Below are 21,568 nucleotides of genomic sequence, written 5' to 3'. Positions count from 1 at the left end.
GTTCATGCTCCAATTTTTGATAAATGGTTCGATGTGGTAAAGCAAAATGCCGACATACAAATGTATTCATGTGTCCTTTATATTCAAGCGTCACATATTCCCCAAAGTAATGACGCGATACATTTTAAAAGTCTTACATACCATCTTCTGTGCCGTCTTTTTTGTTTTGTACCTTACAATAGCATCAGAATTTATGGCGCCGTATTTGAGCCACAGAGAGAAAAAAAATAAGGACATAATGAAATGGTCTATTTTGTGATTTAAAATGGAAATTTCGGCTTTAAACTCAAATTGTCCACTTTAATCTCGTAGTTTACTTTATCATTAAAGCAGACTGTCGTAAACGTCATCCCAGTTGTTAATTGCACCGCGCTTCTGGGGTTTCCTCCTGACCTGACAGCAGCAGCAAGCAGCAATAGATCGCCACACTGAACACATTAAATTTATAACATTCCAGCTCTTTGCACATTTAGAATTCTTAGATTTATACTTGATATCACTGTCATGATGAAATGCATTACAATATGTATGTTACATTTTACAGATAAATCGTTAACTTTGTTTAAATAATGAATACCGTTAATAGTTACACATAGGGGTGGCAGAGCGGTAGCACTGCTGTCACACAGGTCGTCGCGTCCTTTGTGATCCCTGCCTGGAGTTTGCATGTTATCATGGTGGGTTTCCACAGTGTGCTCAGTTTTCCATCCAAAGACATGAAGGTTTGGGGATTTGGTGACGCTAAAATGACGCCAGTGTCTGTTTGTGCTTGTGTTCACCTTGCAATGAGCTGATGCCCCGTCCAGGGATTTTGTTTCTGTCTTGTGCTGATGCTGCTTGAATGGGCGCATCCCTGGATTGATGAATGTAATCATTAAACATCCTGTTCAGAGATATTGTGGTAAGGTGTCCTCGGAATTTAATGGATGTTTCGGTCACACGCGTCACATCGCGTGAAGTATAAACCTGGCCATAGGTGCCTTACTTTTCAGCTGACGATCTTGACTAGGGCTTATTTTTGGAGTAGGGCTAGTTGGATGCTGGATTTGTATTGTTTATTTGGACTACATTGTCACGTAGGGCCATGGTATAAAAATGTATCAAAGTCAAAATATTTCTTTTTATGTGGTAGCATGAATCTTGATGCATTTGAAGTTGTAGCAATTGATCTGCCTAACATAACTGTTCTGCTAATTTCCAGCACTTACCTGATTGCCAGCCTTATGGAGAAAATATCTGTGTTTTGTGCATGCAGTGATAGAATTTCTTAAAAATTCCCGCAGTATAAACACAGGCTAATGAGTTTGTACAACATGAGAGTCATCTGGCTTTCAAATTAAACTATTTTTATATGAATTGTTCATTAAACCCTATCTTTCACGGTAATATTGTTCCAGTATTTGCCAGCCTGCATTTATGTCTGATTCTGTCTTGTGAATTCTATACAAGTGAACGTCTGGAGTCAAATGCCTGTTGTAAATCTATTAATAATTGAGAACAGAAAAATGATGAACGGCAGGGGACCAGCTGGGTACCCCATTTAATCAAAGGAATGAAATGAAGTGAAAACAATGGATGAAGATAAAGTGGATGTTTTGCATCCCATGTGCTTTCCATTTGGAAATGTGCGTCTTCATTTTGGATTCCTGTACGCTAAGCAAGCTTGGTCTGAAAACTCTTTGGAAGTGAAAGAGGTAAAACCACTCTGGTTATACCAGAAGTGACGTCATGACCCATCCTCTGTTCAAAAGGGAAGAGAGAAGAAGTGGCTAGCAATCGCTATCACCCTGGCACTGCGGTTGGTTGTGTTACCACGACTTGAGGCATATAAACGCTCTGCTGTCACTCCTGTGCAACACTGTATTAACAGTATAATCTTCTTCTTTCGGCTGCTCACATTAAGGGTTGCCCCAGCGGATCATCTTTTTCCATATCTTCCTGTCCTCTGCATCTTGCTCTGTTACACCCATCACCTTCATGTCCTCTCTCACCACATCCATAAACCTCCTCTTAGGTCTTCCTCATTTCCTCTGACCTGGCAGCTCCATCCTTAGCATTCTTTTCACAATATACCCCTCATTTCTCCTCTGCACATGTCCAAACCAACGCAATCTCGCCTCTCTTACTTTGTCTCCCAACCTTTCAACTTGAGCTGACCCTCTAATGTCCTCATTCCTAATCCTGTCCATCTTTGTCATCCCCAATGCAAATCTTAGCATCTTTAACTCTGCCACCTCCAGCTCTGACTTCTTCTTTCTGGTCAGTGCCACTGTCTCCAACCCATATAATATAGCTGGTCTCACTACCATCCTGTAGACCTTCCCTTTCACTCTTACTGATACCTGTCTGTCACAAATTACTCCTGACACTCTTCTCCACATATTCCACCCTGCCTGCAATTAAATTAAATGAAAGTGTATATTTTAGCTTCCCTAAATGGCTAATTGTTTTGTACTAAAGGGTAAAGGCAGTGAGTATATTTCAGCAACTAGTGGCATGACTTACTGTGAAGCAAAGTAAACTATCTTAATGTGTACAAGGAACACACATTAGGAAGTCAGTTACAGTAAGTGCTTAATTTGAAATCATTTGGCACTTGATCAGTTGATCTTGCATTTTAGCATCTCATATTAAGACCCTGTTAATGTTTTGCTTTGGGGCAGAACTACGTATCAGAGTATCTATTTTATTATTTTTTTGTTTTTAATAAATGCCCCTTTCAGTGCTGTTTCTTTTAGTAAATCTTCTGAAGTGCAAAATGTCGCAGTGAAACTACATGTAAAGTAGTTTCAAACTTCATACTTGCTTGGGCTTAGTGCAGAGCAGGTTATGATGGAAACACAACTTTTGTGGCTCCTTAGCACTGCTACAAAAAGCAGTAACATGCCAAATGTGCACTAAATAATTTGCATGAACAGACTATATATTGGCTGGATTCATTTGAACTTATGTTTATTTTATGGGTTTAGTGACTATTACCAAAACATTCAACAGTATCTCCCAGATAAAACATCTCATCTTAATTGAGGCTACCCAAGAATTGATCTTGGATAATCATATTCTTAATGATTCAGTGGCAGGAAATTCTCAACCTTGGTCAATCGTAACCCTCCTTTTGTTTCACAAGGGTGCCATAAAACGTATCTTTTTTTATATTTTTATTTACTTATTTATTGATTTATTTTTTCAGATGGAAACCTTTCACTTCAGGGTTCTTTAGGAAGCCTGTCTCTTAGTGACTTGACTCCTCACGGAGAACTATATCGAGAGAGATTTATCACACGAGGAGGGGAAGCCCTGAACTTCGACATCCACAAGTAATCCTCCACTTTTGGCTTTCTTTACGTTGTGACTGACAAGATAACATGACATTTTTCATATAGTTGGGTTCTGTTCCTTGATGTTTACACTGCTATTGTCTCTAGACCGCACTGAGGGCCTATCTTCTAGTGTTGTTTCACAAAGCATTCCGGTTTCTCGACATTTTAGGTATTGAATAAATATCATATACATGCACAAGGTTTGATTGTTTTTTATGTTTTAATCAAGTTACTTATGACATTATTGATTGTAGTATAATAGTATATAGTATAGAACATTACATTTTGAAATCCTGTCAATTGATTCTTTTCGCTTTACTCTGGCACTGCTAATTATTCCGCATTGTTTTTCTCTATAGATATGGTGAACCTGACCCCTATTGCACTCGCGCATATGATATGAAAGTCAAATTACAAATGGCTTCAGTCCAGTATGTGCACACCCAGCGCTTCCAGTCTGAATTGGTTGCATTTATCCAGCATTTTACACAGCTGCAGGATGTTCTTGGCAGACAGCGAGCTGCGGTGCAGGGCCAGGCTGTGAGTTGAAATGATGTCTTTGTTCATTTATTTCTGTGTCACACAATCAGTCCTTCAAAAGTTCACCCAATTCGAGTTTCTCTTTGACAGTCAGTAAGTGCTATCTTGGTGCAGCTCTTCACCTAGTCCTCTTCTTCCTTTTGCTCCACATGGGCCAAATCATATTAGTCTGTTTCATCTGAACACAACACCTATTAAGTCTTCCTTTTGTTTCTTTCCATACTAGAAAAGCTGCTTAAAGAATTCAGAATGTAGATTTGCATGACACGCTTAAAATATAAAAGGCAGAGTTGTCTTTACCTTTTGAAGTTTTCTCATGTTCATTTTCTGATGGTGCATGTTGATAAATGCGCTAGTATTCCTAGGTTTTTTGTTTTTCTTTTCTTAGATGACAGGCTTTATCACTGTTCATTTCGCCAGTGTCTTTACCAGCAACAGAGTTGCACAATGCATCTTGGGTACTTATAGTGCTCAGCAGCAAATGCAAACATTGACATTTGTTTTTTGGTTTTATACAGGTACGAGAACGACCTCAACGAGCAGCACGAATTTTGTTGGATATTGAGGCTGGCGCCCCTGTTATCCTGATTCCTGAAAGTGCCCATTCTCATCACCTCATAGTTGCAAACTTGGGCAAGCTGCGGGTGTGCAACAAGTTTCTAAATGCTGGTGCAAAGGGTACCTTCTCACTGCGGGACAAGGTAGAGAAACTTACCATGGCTCATTCCTTTTTTCCTTCTTTGGTGAGTCTTCGTTCAGTCAACCTCTGTCAGTACTGGTTGGCTTTACTTTCTTCTGTAAACTAAACACATTACTTGCATGTGTGATTTGAATAACAATCTGGAACAGACTCAGCAAATTTACTGCGAAAAATGCTTTAGTGAATTCCACCAATTAAACTAATAAAATTAATCATATAAAAATGAAAACACTTTTTCTTATATAATTTTTTTTTCTTGCTGCCCTCCTTTCATGTAGTACCACTGGTATTGATGAAGTCCAGTGTGTCTTTACATGTTTCACTAAAGAACAAGTAGTGGCAGCAGACATCTTACTGTCTGTTCTCCTCGTTTGTTCTACTTACAAATTGAACTTAAATCCATACATTTTTTAAACTTCAGCCATACAAACTTAGAATATACTGGTGATCAGTGTTGCAATTTTTAACTAGTTTTAGCCAATACAGATGAAAAAGCTAACATGTCTTGAACCATTGCTACAATGTATTGATGGTATTACTTTCCTTCATTTCTCTTTCCTTTTACTTAAAATAATTACATTTAAAATGTTAGATATTTTTTTTTAAATCAGTTCAAAGCAAGGCAGCTTTGAACAGTTGTATCATCACTAGCTATCCTACCTGTCTAAGATGGGTTGAAATCTAAGCAAGCAATGTAGACCTGAGTGTTAACATTTGCATTGCACCATCTGTTGGAAAGTATTTTATAACACATGTAGTAATAAAATGCATTACTACAAATATCTTGGGTGTGCCATCTATTGGACTGACAAATACAGTCTATTCTGTTAATATAAATGTTTATGATGTGCCATCTTTCAAATGACAGTGACATATCAACCTGACGGACACACAGACATTTATCTTTTTATTAAGGTGCATGTGTAGTTTATGTATTTAAAACAGCTTTCATGAGAGAAAAAAGGTAAATGCTGTAATGTTCCAAAATGAGCTAAGGAGATCTCGACTCCAAGTCCCTTCAGAAACCATTATGGGACGCACACCTCATTCTTCTTAATGAATTGTACAATATCGCTTACTTCACTTTTTCCTTTGGGTTTATGCTCTGTATATCTTTACATCATTAAAGATAGATGGGTACTTTGAAGTTACTGAGCCTGTCTTTTTTAGTGATGGACTGGTGTGAAAATTTCAGGCTGATACACACAGCTGATTATTTAGAAGAAAAAAAAGCGTTTGGTGACTCTGCTGACATTTGTGAAAGTATAATATGTGTCATTTGCAATATATCAAAAACCAAAGTGCTGATATGAAAATGATACCAATTGTTGGCATACAAATTAACAAAAACAGTCTCTGTTTTGTAACTTAACTCCTCTCATTTCAAGTCACTGGTCAGTCACTTTTAATTCAGTGTAGGCAACATTAACATTAGCTTAATAAGATATACAGTCTCTGAGTTAAATATTTTGTAACATCACTGCTCTCCGTCACACATTTGCAGTAACTATTTTGTTTAAAATTCACTAGTTTCTGAATCTCTAAATTCCATTATGTACTGAGTAGTACTTGGAGCTTTTGCACTGTCTGAATAGATTTTTTTACGCCTATCAAATGCTGGCGGTATTGAAGGAGTTCTGATATTCTTGGACAGCACTTTAACTTGAGAATTAGTAACTGAAGCAGATTTGCTTTTCAGAAACTCTTTGTTTTCCTTAGTGTGTCTTGCTTTTGTGTCTTTCTGTGTGAGCAATCAGACTGGTCATAGTGTAGTTTTTACCAGTACAGTGATCCCTCGCTATATCGCGCTTCGCCTTTCGCGGCTTCACTCCATCGCGGATTTTATATGTAAGCATATTTAAATATATATCGCGGATTTTTCGCTGCTTCGCGGGTTTCTGCGGACAATGGGTCTTTTAATTTCTGGTACATGCTTCCTCAGTTGGTTTGCCCAGTTGATTTCATACAAGGGACGCTATTGGCAGATGGCTGAGAAGCTACCCAACTTACTTTCTCTCTCTCTCTCTCTCTCTCTCTCTCTCTCTTGCGCTGACGTAGGGGGGTGTGAGCAGGGGGGCTGTGTGCAGCTGCTTCCTGAAGGACATGCTGCATGGAGCTTCGCATACTTAAAAGCTCAAAGGGCACGTATTGATTTTTTATCTCTCTCTATCTCTCTCTCTCTCTCTCTCTCTCTCTGCTCCTGAGAGAGGGGGTGTGAGCTGCCGCCTTCAACAGCTTTGTACCGGCGGTGCTTCGCATACTTAAAATCCAAAAAGCCCTATTGATTTTTTTTTTGACTGCTTGCTTTGCACTCCTTTGAAAAGGAAGATATGTTTGCATTCTTTTAATTGTGAGACAGAACTGTCATCTCTGTCTTGTCATGGAGCACAGTTTAAACTTTTGAAAAAGAGACAAATGTTTGTTTGCAGTGTTTGAATAACGTTCCTGTCTCTCTACAACCTCCTGTGTTTCTGCGCAAATCTGTGACCCAAGCATGACATTCTAAAAATAACCATATAAACATATGGTTTCTACTTCGCGGATTTTCCTATTTCGTGGGTGGCTCTGGAATGCAACCCCCGCGATGGAGGAGGGATTACTGTATTCCCCCCTTTGTTAAATTGTCACAGAGCAGAGTTTGCATATAGCATTTCTGCGTGTCATCTGTGCAATCACTAAAGTGAGCCCACACCACAGACATAATTTTTACCACCCGCAAAGTTTCTTTCCAGAAGCATCATGGGAAATGTTTTTGAAACCTGAATAATCAGCAATAAATATCTGCTTATTTCTAACAAATGGCTGATAGCTGACTGTAGCATTTTCTAGATGGCCATTACATTTGGTACATCTCTAGTCTTTTTGTCTATTTTTCTTGTGTGCTTCAGAGTATATACTGTTTTAGGGTGTATGGGGGTGCTATACACTCCTCTTTTTCCTGTGTGTTCTGTTTAGTTAAGGTTGCTTAGATGTAGCAAAGGAATGAGAGGATAAGTTGTGGCTTTCATTGTAATTTTAATGTTGATCAGCGTGAGCCCCTTTTGTTAGAATTTTGTGGTATTTTATGTGCAGGTCAGGCATACAATTACGAATGTTCATAAGGTTCATTTGTAGCGTTATGGAATCTAAAAAAAAGTACTTTTTTTTTTTAAGCTGGGGCTGCAATTTTCTCAATAAGATAGATAGATAGATAGATACTTTATTAATACCAAGGGGAAATTCACAGGATGTGGAAATATATAGATATTGAGGAGCTTATCTTTGTAGGGTGGAATCACCTACCATGAGTTGGCAGACACTGAAGAGTGAACAGTATAGTAGTAGTGTGAGTGTAAATATACTGAGGGGCAGAATACATCAAGTGGACAGCACATTTTTTGGATGAGTCAGAAAGGTTGGCTAGCCTTTTCAATGATCCATGCTAGTGGGACATTAATCTAGTTCAACCTATGTAGAGACAGCATTAGTATGAACAAGAAGTTAAGGGACAAAGTAATAAGAAATGGATATATTTTGTGAAAGGAAAAATGATGTACTGGAACAACAAAGAAATGTTTTGAGTGCAGGTGAAAAAGAAAGGGATAGTATCATGCTGCCATATGTCAAGGGTTTCCATACGGTAGCTGAAAACAAGGGGTGAGTGATACCATCTAGAGCAGGGGTTCTTAACCGGGGGTATTGAACCAAAAGCTGTGGGTATGGGACTCGATCTCTGGGTACTGGTATTTATTTTATTTAATGTATTAATTTATACTTGGGTAGTGCATAAGGGGGTATGGGACCATATTGGACAATCCATTGGGGGTCTGGAGTCATCAAAAGGTTAAGAACCCCTGCTCTAGAGCAATGTTTCTTAACCACTGGGTTGCTACCTGCTTTTGGCTCGTGAGCTACCGCCAGTTGGTCATAAGTTAGTACAGTTTAGAATACAGTGGAACCTCGAGATACGAGCACCTCTGTACACGAGAAATTCAAAATACGAGGAAAGTATGAGCGAAAAATTCAGCTCTAAATACGAGCATTGGTTCGCGTAACAAGCCACGAGCCAGGCTGTGGGTATAGCTTGCGGCTCAGCAAGGGGGCGTGGTAGCAGTTGCGAGCCGCGATCTGCGGTGTCTGCGTTTCTCACTTAAGTGCACAGGTGGGAAACTGCCCACATCCATGATTGTTCTTGTGGCTGATGGGCTGCAGCTGCCATGTCCTCCCCGCATATATATATATATATATATATATATATATATATATATATAGAGAGAGAGAGAGAGAGAGGCAAGTGCAGGCTCGCGTGTAGCTGAACAGGCGAGCCAAACAGCTGACGCAGGACGGTGTACAGAAGGTCAGCTGCATTAAGAGTGTCTCGCCTGTTCCAGAGCCCGCAGGTGAGACGCTAACAGAGAAGAAGCACCGGCGATGGTCATCTGTTTTTTAAAGACGGCATCCTTTTGACGTTTTAACCTCGTGTTAAAGGATTGTTATTCTTGTGTATTTTAAACCTCCACTTCACAACTGTTTTAAGGATTATTTATTTAAAGATTTATTGAATGCTCTACTGCACTTTGGACACCTGTTTTGATTCTTTTAATAATCAGTTATATTATTTACCAGTGTTATTTATTAAAGGTAGACTACAGTATATATAATTTATCAGTGTTATTTGTTAGGAAAATTGATTTTTATGTTAATATATTTGGGGTGCAGAACGGATTAACTGGATTTCCATTATTTTCAATGGGCAAGTTTGTTCTAGATACGAGAAATTCGCTATACAAGCTCAGTTCTGGAACGAATTAAACTCGTATCTAGAGGTTCCACTGTATTAATGAGTCACTCAGTGGATTGCAGCTGTCCGCCACTCTGCACCCTCAACCCGCTCTTGACGGTCACTCTCGATTCATCAAGGTGGGTCTTAAACCGCTCTGAAGATGACGCTCGATTCATTAAAGGGGAAACCAACCCGCTATGATGGATCAATTTTGCTTCACCAAGGATAAAGCGACATCTGTGGTCGGTTCACCCAGGGGGGCACCTCCTTTCCCCATTCTTGGTGACCACTTACATGGGGAATTAGTGTGCAGTGACACCAAAAAGGTTGAGAAACACTGATCTAGAGCAATATTGAGTGAAGTATATGTGGATGGAAAAGCAGAAGGTAGCAGCAAGAATTTCAGAGTTGTGGGGATAAATACAGGGTTTTTGCTTTTAATTTCAGAATAACAGTGCTAAGAGGAAGTTAAATGTCTGGGCTAACAATTTAAGTACTGAAAGAGGTGAATGAAAGTAAGATCTAGACATTATCTGTACGTGGCTAGAAAAATAAGCTAAAAGTGGTTGTGAAAGTATAGCGATAACAAATGTAAATGGAAAAGAGATCCCAGCCTCAACCGTAGAGTGTTTCTGAGAAGAGGGCAAGATGGCTTTCCATGAAAACACAGATGGCCACTTGGATAAGTATGGCTTAAACCTGTGTAGCATTCCAGGTTCACTGAGGGGAAAGTGAAACAATGAATGGTTGCAAGTAACTGAGTGAAAGCAAAGATACGAGTTAGTAATGAAGTACATGGTCCGAAAAAGAAACTGGAAGGATAACTGTAGATTAGAATATGCTGATAGGAGAAAAGACTAAATAAATTGTGTGGGAATAATATCTATTATGTTCTCAATGGTAATTTTTTTGATATTTATGCAAAATTTAGATAGTATATACTTTTTAAATAATTACTGTATATACAAAGTTTCCCTTACACACATTGTTTGGCAAGTGTAAATGACTAGTGGCCTTATATGGTGAAACAAAATTTTAAGTGTGCCGGTATTGCCTGCATTGTCCAAAATTAAATACTTCTTGTAAACACATACCCACGTGTAGTAGCACCGCATTCAGTATAACATCATATTGAAATAATTTTTAAACCTTCAATCCACATTTGATTCCACTAACTTTATTTCTTTTAATCTTCAGAATGTATCATTGTACAAGAGATATAAAACTTGATAGTTTTGCTCATTGTTTTAATAAGTTATCTAACACAGTTTTTATGTTGTGTTTTTTTTATGTAAAGAATTTAATTTTGCATGCCAGTTCATACAAGGATCCAACATTTTACAAGGTACCAAAATGTGCTTGGTGTGGTTGTTCTTTTTTTTGGTGCATGTTGTACTTTTTCTGCCTCAGTTGATATGCCTGATATCTGTGTGATATTTCTTTGCTGCTTCACTGCGAGAAAAAATGCATTTATATACTCTGGTCAACAGTTATTCTGAAATACTGTCTTTTCCTTTTATTTTCTTTTATGCATTCAATTCTAGTTATTGCTTTAATTACTGAGTACCACACTTATATTAAAAAATAAAAACTAAGAAAGTAGTTCATTACTCCCACGTTATGACAACTGTTATAGATAGATAGATAGATAGATAGATAGATAGATAGATAGATAGATAGATAGATAGAATATTTGTAATCATTTGGTTTTAAAGTAAGTTTAGTAACATACTGTACATGATACTTGCCAGACAAGAATGTGACTGTCAAAAGAGCTTGATAGCATACAAATTACAATCTACTAAATGGCTTGCTTAATAGTAAAGGCTTTTCTTAATATTACTCAGTGAAATCCACATTCTGCATGCACCAGCAAGTAGAAGCCATTGTTTTTACAGCTATTTTGCAACAGTGCAGTGTGTCAAAGTGCTGGCTGTGAATTACTGAATGTGGTCAAGCTTCATGAAAAATGACTACATTCTGCCTACAGAAGGCCCTCTTGTGTCACTGATATATAATTAAAAGAAGTTCTCAAACATAGCACATATATCTAAACTACATCTTTACACTCATGCCACATCATTGTCTGCAAAGAACCTGTTCCTATCTTCCAGCAAAACTGAATCCCTGAAAATGCTGATATGTAAGAACATTAACTCCATGAGGGACATGTCAAGCCTATACTTAGAAAATACTTTGTATTTTTATTTAAACACAGTAAACAGTTTACAGCCTCACGTTTCTATTAAAATCAGATGAGGACTATTGCTAAGGATGTGACTCTACACTTAATGAAAAACATGACATGGCAAAATGGTTCATAAAAACAAAATTTGTCTATCTCTCCTTGATAGCCATCAGTTTAACAAGAAGCATCATTTATCAGCTAATTATAAGAAATGTATGTCACTTTCATCGGTAGAGGTTATCTTGTTTAGTAGTTGTATCTTGTTTCTTTTTAATTCTTAATCTGGCACAACTGTTGCATCATGTCTTATTGTTAAATAGAGGATTGACCTTTTGCCTGTTATTGAGACTATGAGATAGGAAAAGAAATTATACCAGAAATCAGATTAAGCCTTTCCAGTGCTGCGGCTCCACTTTGCCATCATAAGGCCTTAAGGACCCATGTAGATTATCCTGTGTACTAATATGCATTTCAAAAAAAGATGGATTTAGTGCATGTAAAATTATAGTATGAAATGTTAATAAACTTACAATATATTTGTACATATTTTATCTCTTGCTTGTAGATGATTATTAATCAATACCAATTGTTTATATTGTCATGGAGGCTTCATCTTTCATCAGTACAGTACTTTTTTTCACCTGGGAAAAATTGAAGGAACCATTGAACTGATCTCAGTCTGCAGATGTTATAAGCAACAGCGAAAAGGGAAAGCAGAAATGCATAACAATACCTTTCCAATTACAACATAACATGCACAAAATTAAAGACAATACAAAATGCAATTTATTATGTAATATTGTAATGAGCAGAAGTGCAGATTTTCCACAGTTTCTGACATTATCTGTCCTTTCTTGACAAAATCAAAAACATTGACACCTTTATATACAGGATTGTGGAACAAATGGTTTCCAGAGCCGTACACCCCAGGACGGAGTAAATAAAGAGCCGAAAGAAGATGCCACATCAAGAAAATTTCCTTCAAGAGAAAGTAAAGATACAAGTTGCTCCATTAAAGAGGATTCATCCTTTATACTAAACCGACCCCAGAGTTTGCTTGGAAGTTTGAGATCAGCAGATAACTTTGACAGTCCAGGTGGGTTTTTGATGATGTTTGATAGAAGGAAAATAGACACAACAGATGTTATATTACTGTGTTTTCATTATGTAAGAAATATGTCTTCTGTCCATTTCACATACCTTTATAAATCGGACGAACTTTTTGGATGATCTTGCTCCTTAGGCAAATTATTTTTCCAGTTATGTTTGTTAAAGTTTCTATTTAATTGTTATAGACAGCCAGGAACAAAAACAGTGTTTTTGGATAAACAGTGTGTATCTTGTTGGTTTAGACTGTTGTTTTTTAATGCAAATTTGTTAATAACTTTCTACTAGTTACAGTGGATAGATAGATATAAAGTGGGTATATAAAAGAATCACCCCCCCTGAAATATTCCCTTTTTTTGCTTTACAGCTTTAAATGAAAACTCATACACCAATATTTTTTCCACCTTTACTTACTCAATGCAGTCTATAACATCCAAGGGAAAGATATCGCAGCTACAGTTCAGAAGAATTTTAAAAAATAAAAAACACAAACTATTGAGATTATTAAAGGATCAGCCCCCTTCTAAACAATATTTGTAAACTCAATAAGGTATAAGTAGCCACCATTTCTATTGCAGACCATGGTTACTGGCTTCCACTTGTGATCAAAGAGTGGCCATTGTGTGTATGTGACAAAAATTTCACAAGTGCTCCACAATTGTGGCTTGTTTGGGAGGGTCGCAAGGAAAAAGCCACTTCTGAAGAAAGGCCACATTAAGGCTCGTTTGAGCTTTGCCAGAATGCACCTTGAAGATTCTGATGCCAAGTGGAAAAAGGTCTTATGGTCAGATAAGACCAAAATCAAACTATTTGGTCTCAATACCAAACGGTATACCAATGCAGCTCACCATCCTCAACACACCATACCTACAGTAAAGCATGGAGGTGGCAGCAACCTGTTGTGGGGGGGTTTCTCTGTTGCAGGGCCTGTGGTTCTCGTTAGGGTAGTAGGAAAAATGGATGAGGCAAAATACCGTCAAATTCTTGAGGAAAACCTGCTACCCTCTGCCAAAAAGTTGAAGATGGGCAGAATGTTCACCTTTCAACATGACAATGGCCCGAAACCTAAATCCCATTGAAAATCTGTGGAAAGATTTGAAGATAGCAGTCCACCAACGCTCACCATCCAATTTGACCGAACTTGACCAGTTCTGTAAAGAAGAGTAGGGGGCAAATATTTCTCAATCTAGATGTGCAAAGCTGATAGAGAAGTATCCCAACAGACTCAAGGCTGTCATTAAAGCAAAAGATGGTTCAACAAAATATTGACATTGGAAGTGATCCTTTATTAATCTCAGTATGTCTTGTTTTTGATTTGTCTTATAATTTTTCTGAACTGTAGCTGTGATATCTTTCACTTGGATGTTATAGGTTGAATTGAGCAAGCAAAGCTGGGAAGAAATATTTTGTGTGTGTGTTTTCATTTAAGGCTGTAAAGCAAAAAAATGGGAATATTTCGAAGGGGGTGATTCTTTTCTATACCCACTGTATGTGTATGTATGTATATATATATATATATTTTTTACATAAGTGTGTCTTGATTTCTGTTAATTTGTCCATCATTATTTTTTTAATTTAATTTATTTTTCTTTTCTGGTAGCTATTTTTTTGACATCTTGTAAAGTACATCCTGTTTATAAAAATATCCTATAGAAGTAAATGCTGTTTTAGTTATATTTTTTGAGGGTTGTCCAATTGCTATGTTGATTTTTGTGCATATCTTATTTGATCTTACCTCATGGTCAGATGCAACTGTGTTTTGAAGTAAGAATGTTGGTAACACTACCGACCACTCTGTTGCATCATTTTTTTTTGAAACCTACACTCAGAACTATACCAGAACCAATTAATTGAAACATATCTACTGTTCTGTTTTGAAATGGTAATTAAACTGGAATGTAGTTTTAATGACTTTTGCCTGGACTGTTTTTCAGAGCATCACTTGTGCTTGCTCGACTGCATTTCACTGGACCTGCATGAAATGGACATTTTTGCAGGGGAGAGGCTTTCCAGAGGGAATGGAGTGGAAGGTGATATGGATCTTATCTATCCTTCCTACTCTGTGCAACATACAGGGAGCAACTTGCTAAAGGAGCGTTGCAGGCTCAAACTGCAGGTTGAGAGGAACCTAGACAAGTGAGTCATGCGTTTTTTTTTTTTTTGATTGTTTAATAAATAAGGTAGTAAATCAATACCCACTTCCATTTAATTCATAGTTTTGTCACCTTTTTGATGTCAGCTTTTGATATTTTTTTCTGTTTTGTTTCCTCTTCTTGTAAATATGTCAACAACAGGGAGATAAGTCACGCTGTTCCAGACATGACAATCCATGGAAGCCTGTCATCAGTGCACTGCTCTTTAGACCTGGAACGATACAAGCTGATTCGTGGTCTTTTAGAGAACAATTTGGGTGAGCCAGTGGAGGAGTTTCTGAGACCATATAATCTCCAGGATCCAAAGAGCTATGTAAGGAACTACCTTTAAAGAAAAAGCTACATATAGTAGTAACAATAATAATAATTAGTGTACATCTAATGAATACCCATATCGTTTAATTTATCCCAGGTGAAAATGCTTTTCATCATGAAACATCTAATTAATTATCAAAACCCATTTTTTGTTTCTTCAATGTTAATTTTTTTTTCTTAATCTAATTTTAGTTTCAGTTCTGTTGTGATTGTATATGGTCACTAAGCATTAGTCTTTTTCTATTAAATTTAAAATGGTTGGAAAAACTCTAAAATATGCAAGGTTACTTTTAGAATCAAAGCTTTTCACAATTAAAATATCCTTTTATAATCTTAAATCTTAAAATTGGAATGTCTCAATGTACTCATTTTGTTTTTGCCCCACTAAATAATTGTGTAAATGAGGTCTGCATACAGTATGTTTGTGCACTGCAGGCACTTATGTTTTTTAGCTTTTCTTTAGACGGTCCTGAGCGGTGAGGTGTACACTGGTCTGTCCTTTTTGATTGATATGGTCAATGTCAGTTTGGAGTTGCTGGATACTAAAGAGACTGCAGAGGAAACTAAATCCCTTGCTAGGTAACTTTCTTTATCTAAAGGTGAAAATGTTTCTGCTTTGACATTTTAGTTCAAATGCATGATTTTAAAGTCGTGCTTACAAAAATCACAAATAGTGTTCTATTGTTTTCTCTTGTTAGGTTTGACTTCATGAAATCCAAACTACTCTTTGAAAGCTTTTCTAATGGTACCAAAACTGTAAACCTTGTTTCACATTCCCTTCTGGCATTTGATACCCGGTACACAGAACAAGGTGAAACTAGTGCAGAATGCCCGGAGAAGAAGCGGAACATTTTCAGCTGTGTTCTTCAGCCATCAAAATCTGTTATGAACCGAGCTTCTCTTCAGATGGAGCTGCATTTCAGGTAAGGTTTGTGGGATAAAGTTTATCCCTGCCAAACTAGAAGACTGCAGAGCCTGTTATCAACAAATGTCCTTTGTGGTCTGTTTGGAATGTATTTAATAGAATGCCAAACATTAAGAATTGGCAGTTCTATCTGCATCTGTATTACTTTAAAGTAGTATTCAATTTTTGTAGATACAAGTATTTTCATTGCAGTCCACTTGTATTCTGATGTTAAAAATAGCACAAGGAGAGGAAGGTTTACTTAATATATATATATGTAATTTTTTTCCCCAGATAGCAATAGGCTTAAGAACAAATCTTAAAAAAATATTAAGGGTTCTAGACATAATGAATTTAACAAAATATAAGGCTATCAGAAAAGTGAAGAAGAAAAAAAAACAACTGTGTGCTGATTAGGACATGAATTTCAATGCACTCTGTACATGATGAGCCTTTAAATGTACTTGTATAAACCTGTGCACTTGGATAGTCAGATGGCTTCTGATGCAGCAAAATACAAATATCACAAAGTTCAATAACAGATAAAGTGATTACGTTCTCTATAGTCAAAACCTAGAAAATGCTTTTACGATTGCAAACTACTAATGATGCCATGCAGGTTCTAAAGTTCTGTAAGTACGGATTTTAACTTGCAAATAATGTAGAACCTAGGACAGTAAGAAGATTTACCAATTAAGATCATCTAGAGTTCCAATGATTTAAAAAAAGAAAATAAAAAACATGTAACAAATTTTATTTTGTCATGATTTATACTGCACAAACTGCCAACATGCAGTAGAAGTGTGTGAAAAAGTAACCACACTCTTAGTTATTCCAGATCAGTCTAGAAGGTGATTCTAGCCATCTGCTTCTAATTAGGTGCACTCAGTCAGTTGATGCTTGGGAATTGTGATTGTTTCCTTATTAGAGCAGTATCTTTGGCTGCTCAGCCCGGAGCTTTTATTTTGGTTATGTCCTGATATGTAAAATCATAGCATTGGAAGAGAGTGTATTTTCTTTTACACATCACAGTACACAAGAGAAGCATGCTAAGGCTTCTAAGTAGCTAAAAAAAAATGCAGCACAGTTTTTTATAGGACTGAGCAGCATAAAATGGGATTCATATACTCTCTAAGACTGAATGATCCTGAGGAGAATTTCCAAAATAAGAAATAAGCTGCTATTAATTGGGTTAAAATTTAGTTATGATGCCTAGTTCATTTTAGGACTTTCACATCAGTATTCTCTGGCAGTTATTGCCTGTCACAGCTTTTTGCAAAAATGCCAAAGGAAACAAGCTAGACATTAACAAACAAAGCTGCAGGAACTAAAGCATGTGAAAGATTTAGAGAAAAGGTCAAAATGATGCAGTTTTTCAGGGAAAGTTGCTGATATTTGAGAGTGACAGTGAAATCACAAATCATAAGTTATAGATCGTACAAATGTGTCAGTTTTCCCCGCAGAAGCAGTTTCAGCACATATGTATAACACAAAGCACTTGCTTTCTTAAGGTTAGTTTGTAGAAGTTGTGGCAAAATGTTCTTTTCTTTAGTTACCAACTTTTTTTCACATTTGATAAAGCCAATAATCTACAGCTGAAGAAAATCTTCCTTAAAATTTTTAATATGTCTCTAGGAAGTGGAATTCTGGTGATTTAGACTCTTAATTTCAAAGTAATCAAACCACAGTTTTTTCAAAACAGATTAATACACTATTGATAAGCAAAGTTAGAAAAATTGTAACTGCTCATAACTAAATATTAAAGGCTAAACCAAAGACATGCAATGTAACACAACATTAGGATTTCTAGATCAGACAGTGTGTTTTCTTTGTGTTAAATTACTAAGTTTGACACTACATATTGTACTCAATGCATAATTTGTGTCTGTCACATTAAATTTAATTTGATTTAATTTGATTCCAAGTTGATTTCTAAACGTGATAATTTTACTATGAACAGAGTTAGTTATGTTTTCAGTTATTTTCTATGACTTATTATTAGATTTATGAAACCCTTTCTCTCTGGATTCTTCATGCTTACCTTCATTAGGGTTTATCTTAATCCAATCCACAGTTCTGATGTCTAACTCAGATGCAAAAAACTTATAAAATCTAGAACTGTACCTGCCATTTACCATTTACTATTGAACCTTCTTATACAGTAAGCTTAAAGCTCAGTAGGGTGCAGTACTTTGCCCCACTTTTTTACTAAGAAAGTAGTAAGTAGTAATGACTTCTAGAAAGCAGGTCTGACACCTTGGCTTTTAGTCTGATGCCTGTGTTGCAGTTGATGTCAATTGTGTTATCCTATTTTGAAATGACTTGCAAAATTTAATTTGAAAAATTTTATTGCAGTGTAGTTTTTTTTTTTTTTTAATTGTTAGAAGAAGGTATTTTAGTTTAATTTTTATTTTGTTAACTTTTAATTCAGAAACAAAGGTAGGTTTTCTCGATTTCAAATATTGTTTATTCCTTTCAGCCTGTATGTAATATTTTGAGATATCTTTTTGTCTTGTTTCTCCCCCTCTGTCACCTAGGTCTACAAGGGAGTCCTCTTCTTTCACAGTAGTTCTCAACAATCTGCGTGTTTTCTTAATTTTTGATTGGTTGTTTTTGGTTCGGGACTTCCTACGTACCCCAGGCAAAAAAGGCTCTACCCCAACTCGCCAACGCTGGCCCAGTAGCAGCAGTACAAGCAGCGAAGGAGGAATGCCAAAGACGGTTAAAACTGGTGTAGTAACAAAGCGTTCTACTGTCCCTGTTCCACAGGAGCGCTATTTGGAGATCAAGATTAATGTTACTGGTGAGTTTGTCTTCAAAAGTATATGCATTTTAGTGACTTCAGTTTAACAGTTATAATTTAATATTTTTGATTTTGATTTGATATGCTTTATTAATGCCCGAGAGGAAATTGTCTTTTTGCATGACCTTTGGAGGCCAGAGTGCAGGGTCAATTTTCAGGTTTTGGGCTTTGCATAGAGACCCAGTGGAGTAGGAATCCCTTCTATTTGATGAATAACATGGATCTGGATAAGCTGATGCCTATATTATATTCATATAAGATAGTGATTCACTTCCCATTTGTGTTAACAAATAGAAAACAACCTAAACAATCCTGAAAAGGTTCATGAAGAATTATCTACAGCCCAGCTTATTTTGGGTAGAATTGCAGTGTTATTCCAGTTTGCCAGTTTCTGAAGAGAAATTGCTTATCAGTTGTTGGAAGACTTATCGGAAAAGACTTGTGGTGGAGCAGACTACCAGTATACCAGGTTTGCTGAGATTAACCAAGATGCCGAGGCACATAAATAGTTTGGATCACTCACAGACTGTTGGTAATCCTTAGCTCAGATATAATGCAAACAGTGAATATATATTTTAAGTTAGAAACTGTTTTTGCAAAAATAAATAAATAAATATGCACTATTATAGCTATAGCCATATCCATTTACAAACAGCAAAAGTAGAGTTACTGAGGTACATATACATCCATAAGTTACACTGTATTGATACAAAACAGGGTCTGAATATGTTTGAATGATTTTGATGTGTTTTCAGTGCTGTTATATTCTTTTTTTTTGCAATCTGGTTTTCTGAAATTTAAGGCACAGAGTTTGTGGTAGTGGAAGACTCATCCTGTGTTGATACCAATGCCATCATCTTGAAGGGCACAACGGTTTTAACTTACAAGCCACGCTTCGTAGATCGCCCTTTCTCTGGTAGCCTATCCAGCATTGAGGTGAGGCCTTTTGATCACCCCAACTATAATGTTTATGTCTAAAAACAAGCCTGTGTCTAGTCACTTGTGTTATTTCATTATCACTTCTTGCTTTATTGTACAGGTGTTTTCTTGTCGATTAGGCAGTGAGCAGGAGACTGCCTTATCTATTATTGACCCAGTTAATATCCAGATAGAACTCCTTGGAAATCCCACTTATGAGAGCACATCAGGACTTATGGATGCTTTCAGCACAGAAGACTTCCCCCCATTGCTTGAAGTGAGTGATAAAATAACTGCTTTATAATCATGTTGAAACTATGCAGGTCTGAGGCAAGGGATTAAACTTTGTAATTATCTCAATTAAAGATGTGATTTTAAAAGTAGTTAAAAAAAAAAATTATATAACTTTTAAGTAAATGATGCCATACGAAATACAAGATACCTATATTCATTTTCCAAACCTGCTATTTCCATTATAAAGTTATAAAGCCAACTGACAGTTACCAATTAACCCTCCATGTATGTGGGAGGAAACCAACATGCTTGGAGAAACTGAAATTCCTAAAGAGAAACCTTGCCTAAACATTGAGAGATAAACTTCACTGCCAGGCTGGAGATTCTGAAAATGTAAAGCAGTAGCTCTATCTGTTCGAATAAGATTCAGACAGACTTAAATTTATAGTAAATGCCAGTTGAAAAACAAGAACATTTTTACAGGTACATATTTACAGTCTTCTGAATCCAAATGCAATCTTTCATAGACCATAGTAAATATGAAAAAACAAATATGTATATGAGGTATATAAAGTCAGGTGAAAGAGAAAATATATCTTCTTACAGTTTAATGGTTTGACATATCAGGACATAAAATCATCTGACCCTTACCATGTTCTAAAATTACTTAAATCTGACCTCAGGTGTAAAACAACAAACAACAGATTCCACCGTTTCATTATTTATTTAACAAAAATGAAGCCAAAATGGAGAAGCCATGTGTAAAAAAACTTAAGTACGTCCCATGATTGAATAGCTTGGAGACCACATTTAGCAGCAGTAACTTGGAAGTATTCATTTTGTATGACTTTATCAGTTTTTCACATCATTGTGGAGGGATTTTGGCCCACTCTTCTTTACAATGTTGCTTCAGTTCATTGAGGTTTGCAGGCATTAGTTTATGTACAGCTTTTGTAAGGTCCTACCACAGCATTCAAATTGGGTTGAGGCCTGGACTTTGACTAGGCCAATGCAACACTTTGATTCTTTCTTTTTTCAGCCCTTTTGTTTGCTGGTGTGCTTGGGATCATTGTCCTTTTGTATGACCCATTTTCGGCCAAGCTTTCACTGTCATACAGATGGCCTCATATTTGACTCTAGAATACTTTGGTAAATAGTGGAGTTCATGATTGACTGAATGACTGCAATGTGCCCAACTCCTGTGGCTACAAAACAAGCCCAAATCATCACCCCTCCACCACAGTGCTTGACAGTTGGTATGATATGTTTGTCTTGATATGCTGTGTTCGGTTTTCACCAAATGTGGTGCTGTGCATTATGGCCAGACATCTTCACTTTGCTCTCATCTGTCCAAAGGACATTGTTCCTGAAGTCTAGTGGTTTGTTCAGATGCAGCTTTGCAAACCTAAGCCATACTGTTGTGTTCTTTTTAGAGAGAAGAGGCTTTCTCCTGGCAACTCTTTTAAACACGCCATACTTGCAGATGATCAGTTAACATCTGGCTGCTACCTACCCTCTTAATTCCTATGGAAGCAGCAAGGGTGGACTTAATTTTTCACACAGTGCTTCTACATTTTGGCTTAGTTTTTATTAAATAAATAATGATATGGTGTAATGTGTCCTA

The 21,568-nt window shown here is 36.8% G+C and overlaps 2 protein-coding genes across 4 annotated transcripts in view; one reads left to right on the top strand and one right to left on the bottom strand.

Annotated features, from left to right (window-relative positions):
- The window catches only part of c8h2orf76 (chromosome 8 C2orf76 homolog), a 331,828-nt gene that overhangs the window by 116,206 nt on the left and 194,054 nt on the right, over positions 1-21,568 (bottom strand). The gene's annotated exons all lie outside the window — the stretch shown is intronic.
- vps13d (vacuolar protein sorting 13 homolog D) overlaps positions 1-21,568 on the top strand; it is a 187,744-nt gene that overhangs the window by 54,542 nt on the left and 111,634 nt on the right. For 2 of the 3 annotated variants that reach the window (XM_028807954.2, XM_051930739.1), the window contains 11 exons: positions 3,191-3,317; positions 3,680-3,860; positions 4,379-4,603; positions 12,402-12,606; positions 14,552-14,753; positions 14,912-15,083; positions 15,549-15,664; positions 15,784-16,008; positions 18,527-18,792; positions 19,595-19,728; positions 19,832-19,987. In XM_028807954.2, the coding sequence (XP_028663787.2) occupies positions 3,191-3,317; positions 3,680-3,860; positions 4,379-4,603; positions 12,402-12,606; positions 14,552-14,753; positions 14,912-15,083; positions 15,549-15,664; positions 15,784-16,008; positions 18,527-18,792; positions 19,595-19,728; positions 19,832-19,987 (2,009 nt within the window). The remainder of the gene's footprint in view (positions 1-3,190; positions 3,318-3,679; positions 3,861-4,378; positions 4,604-12,401; positions 12,607-14,551; positions 14,754-14,911; positions 15,084-15,548; positions 15,665-15,783; positions 16,009-18,526; positions 18,793-19,594; positions 19,729-19,831; positions 19,988-21,568) is intronic. The other variant, XM_028807955.2, reaches the window with a different exon arrangement.

This window comes from Erpetoichthys calabaricus, chromosome 8 (genome assembly GCF_900747795.2).
Source record: "Erpetoichthys calabaricus chromosome 8, fErpCal1.3, whole genome shotgun sequence".
In the NCBI taxonomy this organism is placed as follows: domain Eukaryota; kingdom Metazoa; phylum Chordata; class Cladistia; order Polypteriformes; family Polypteridae; genus Erpetoichthys; species Erpetoichthys calabaricus.
The sequence above is the reverse complement of the archived record's forward strand: the minus strand, read 5'-3'. Positions and strand labels throughout refer to the sequence as shown.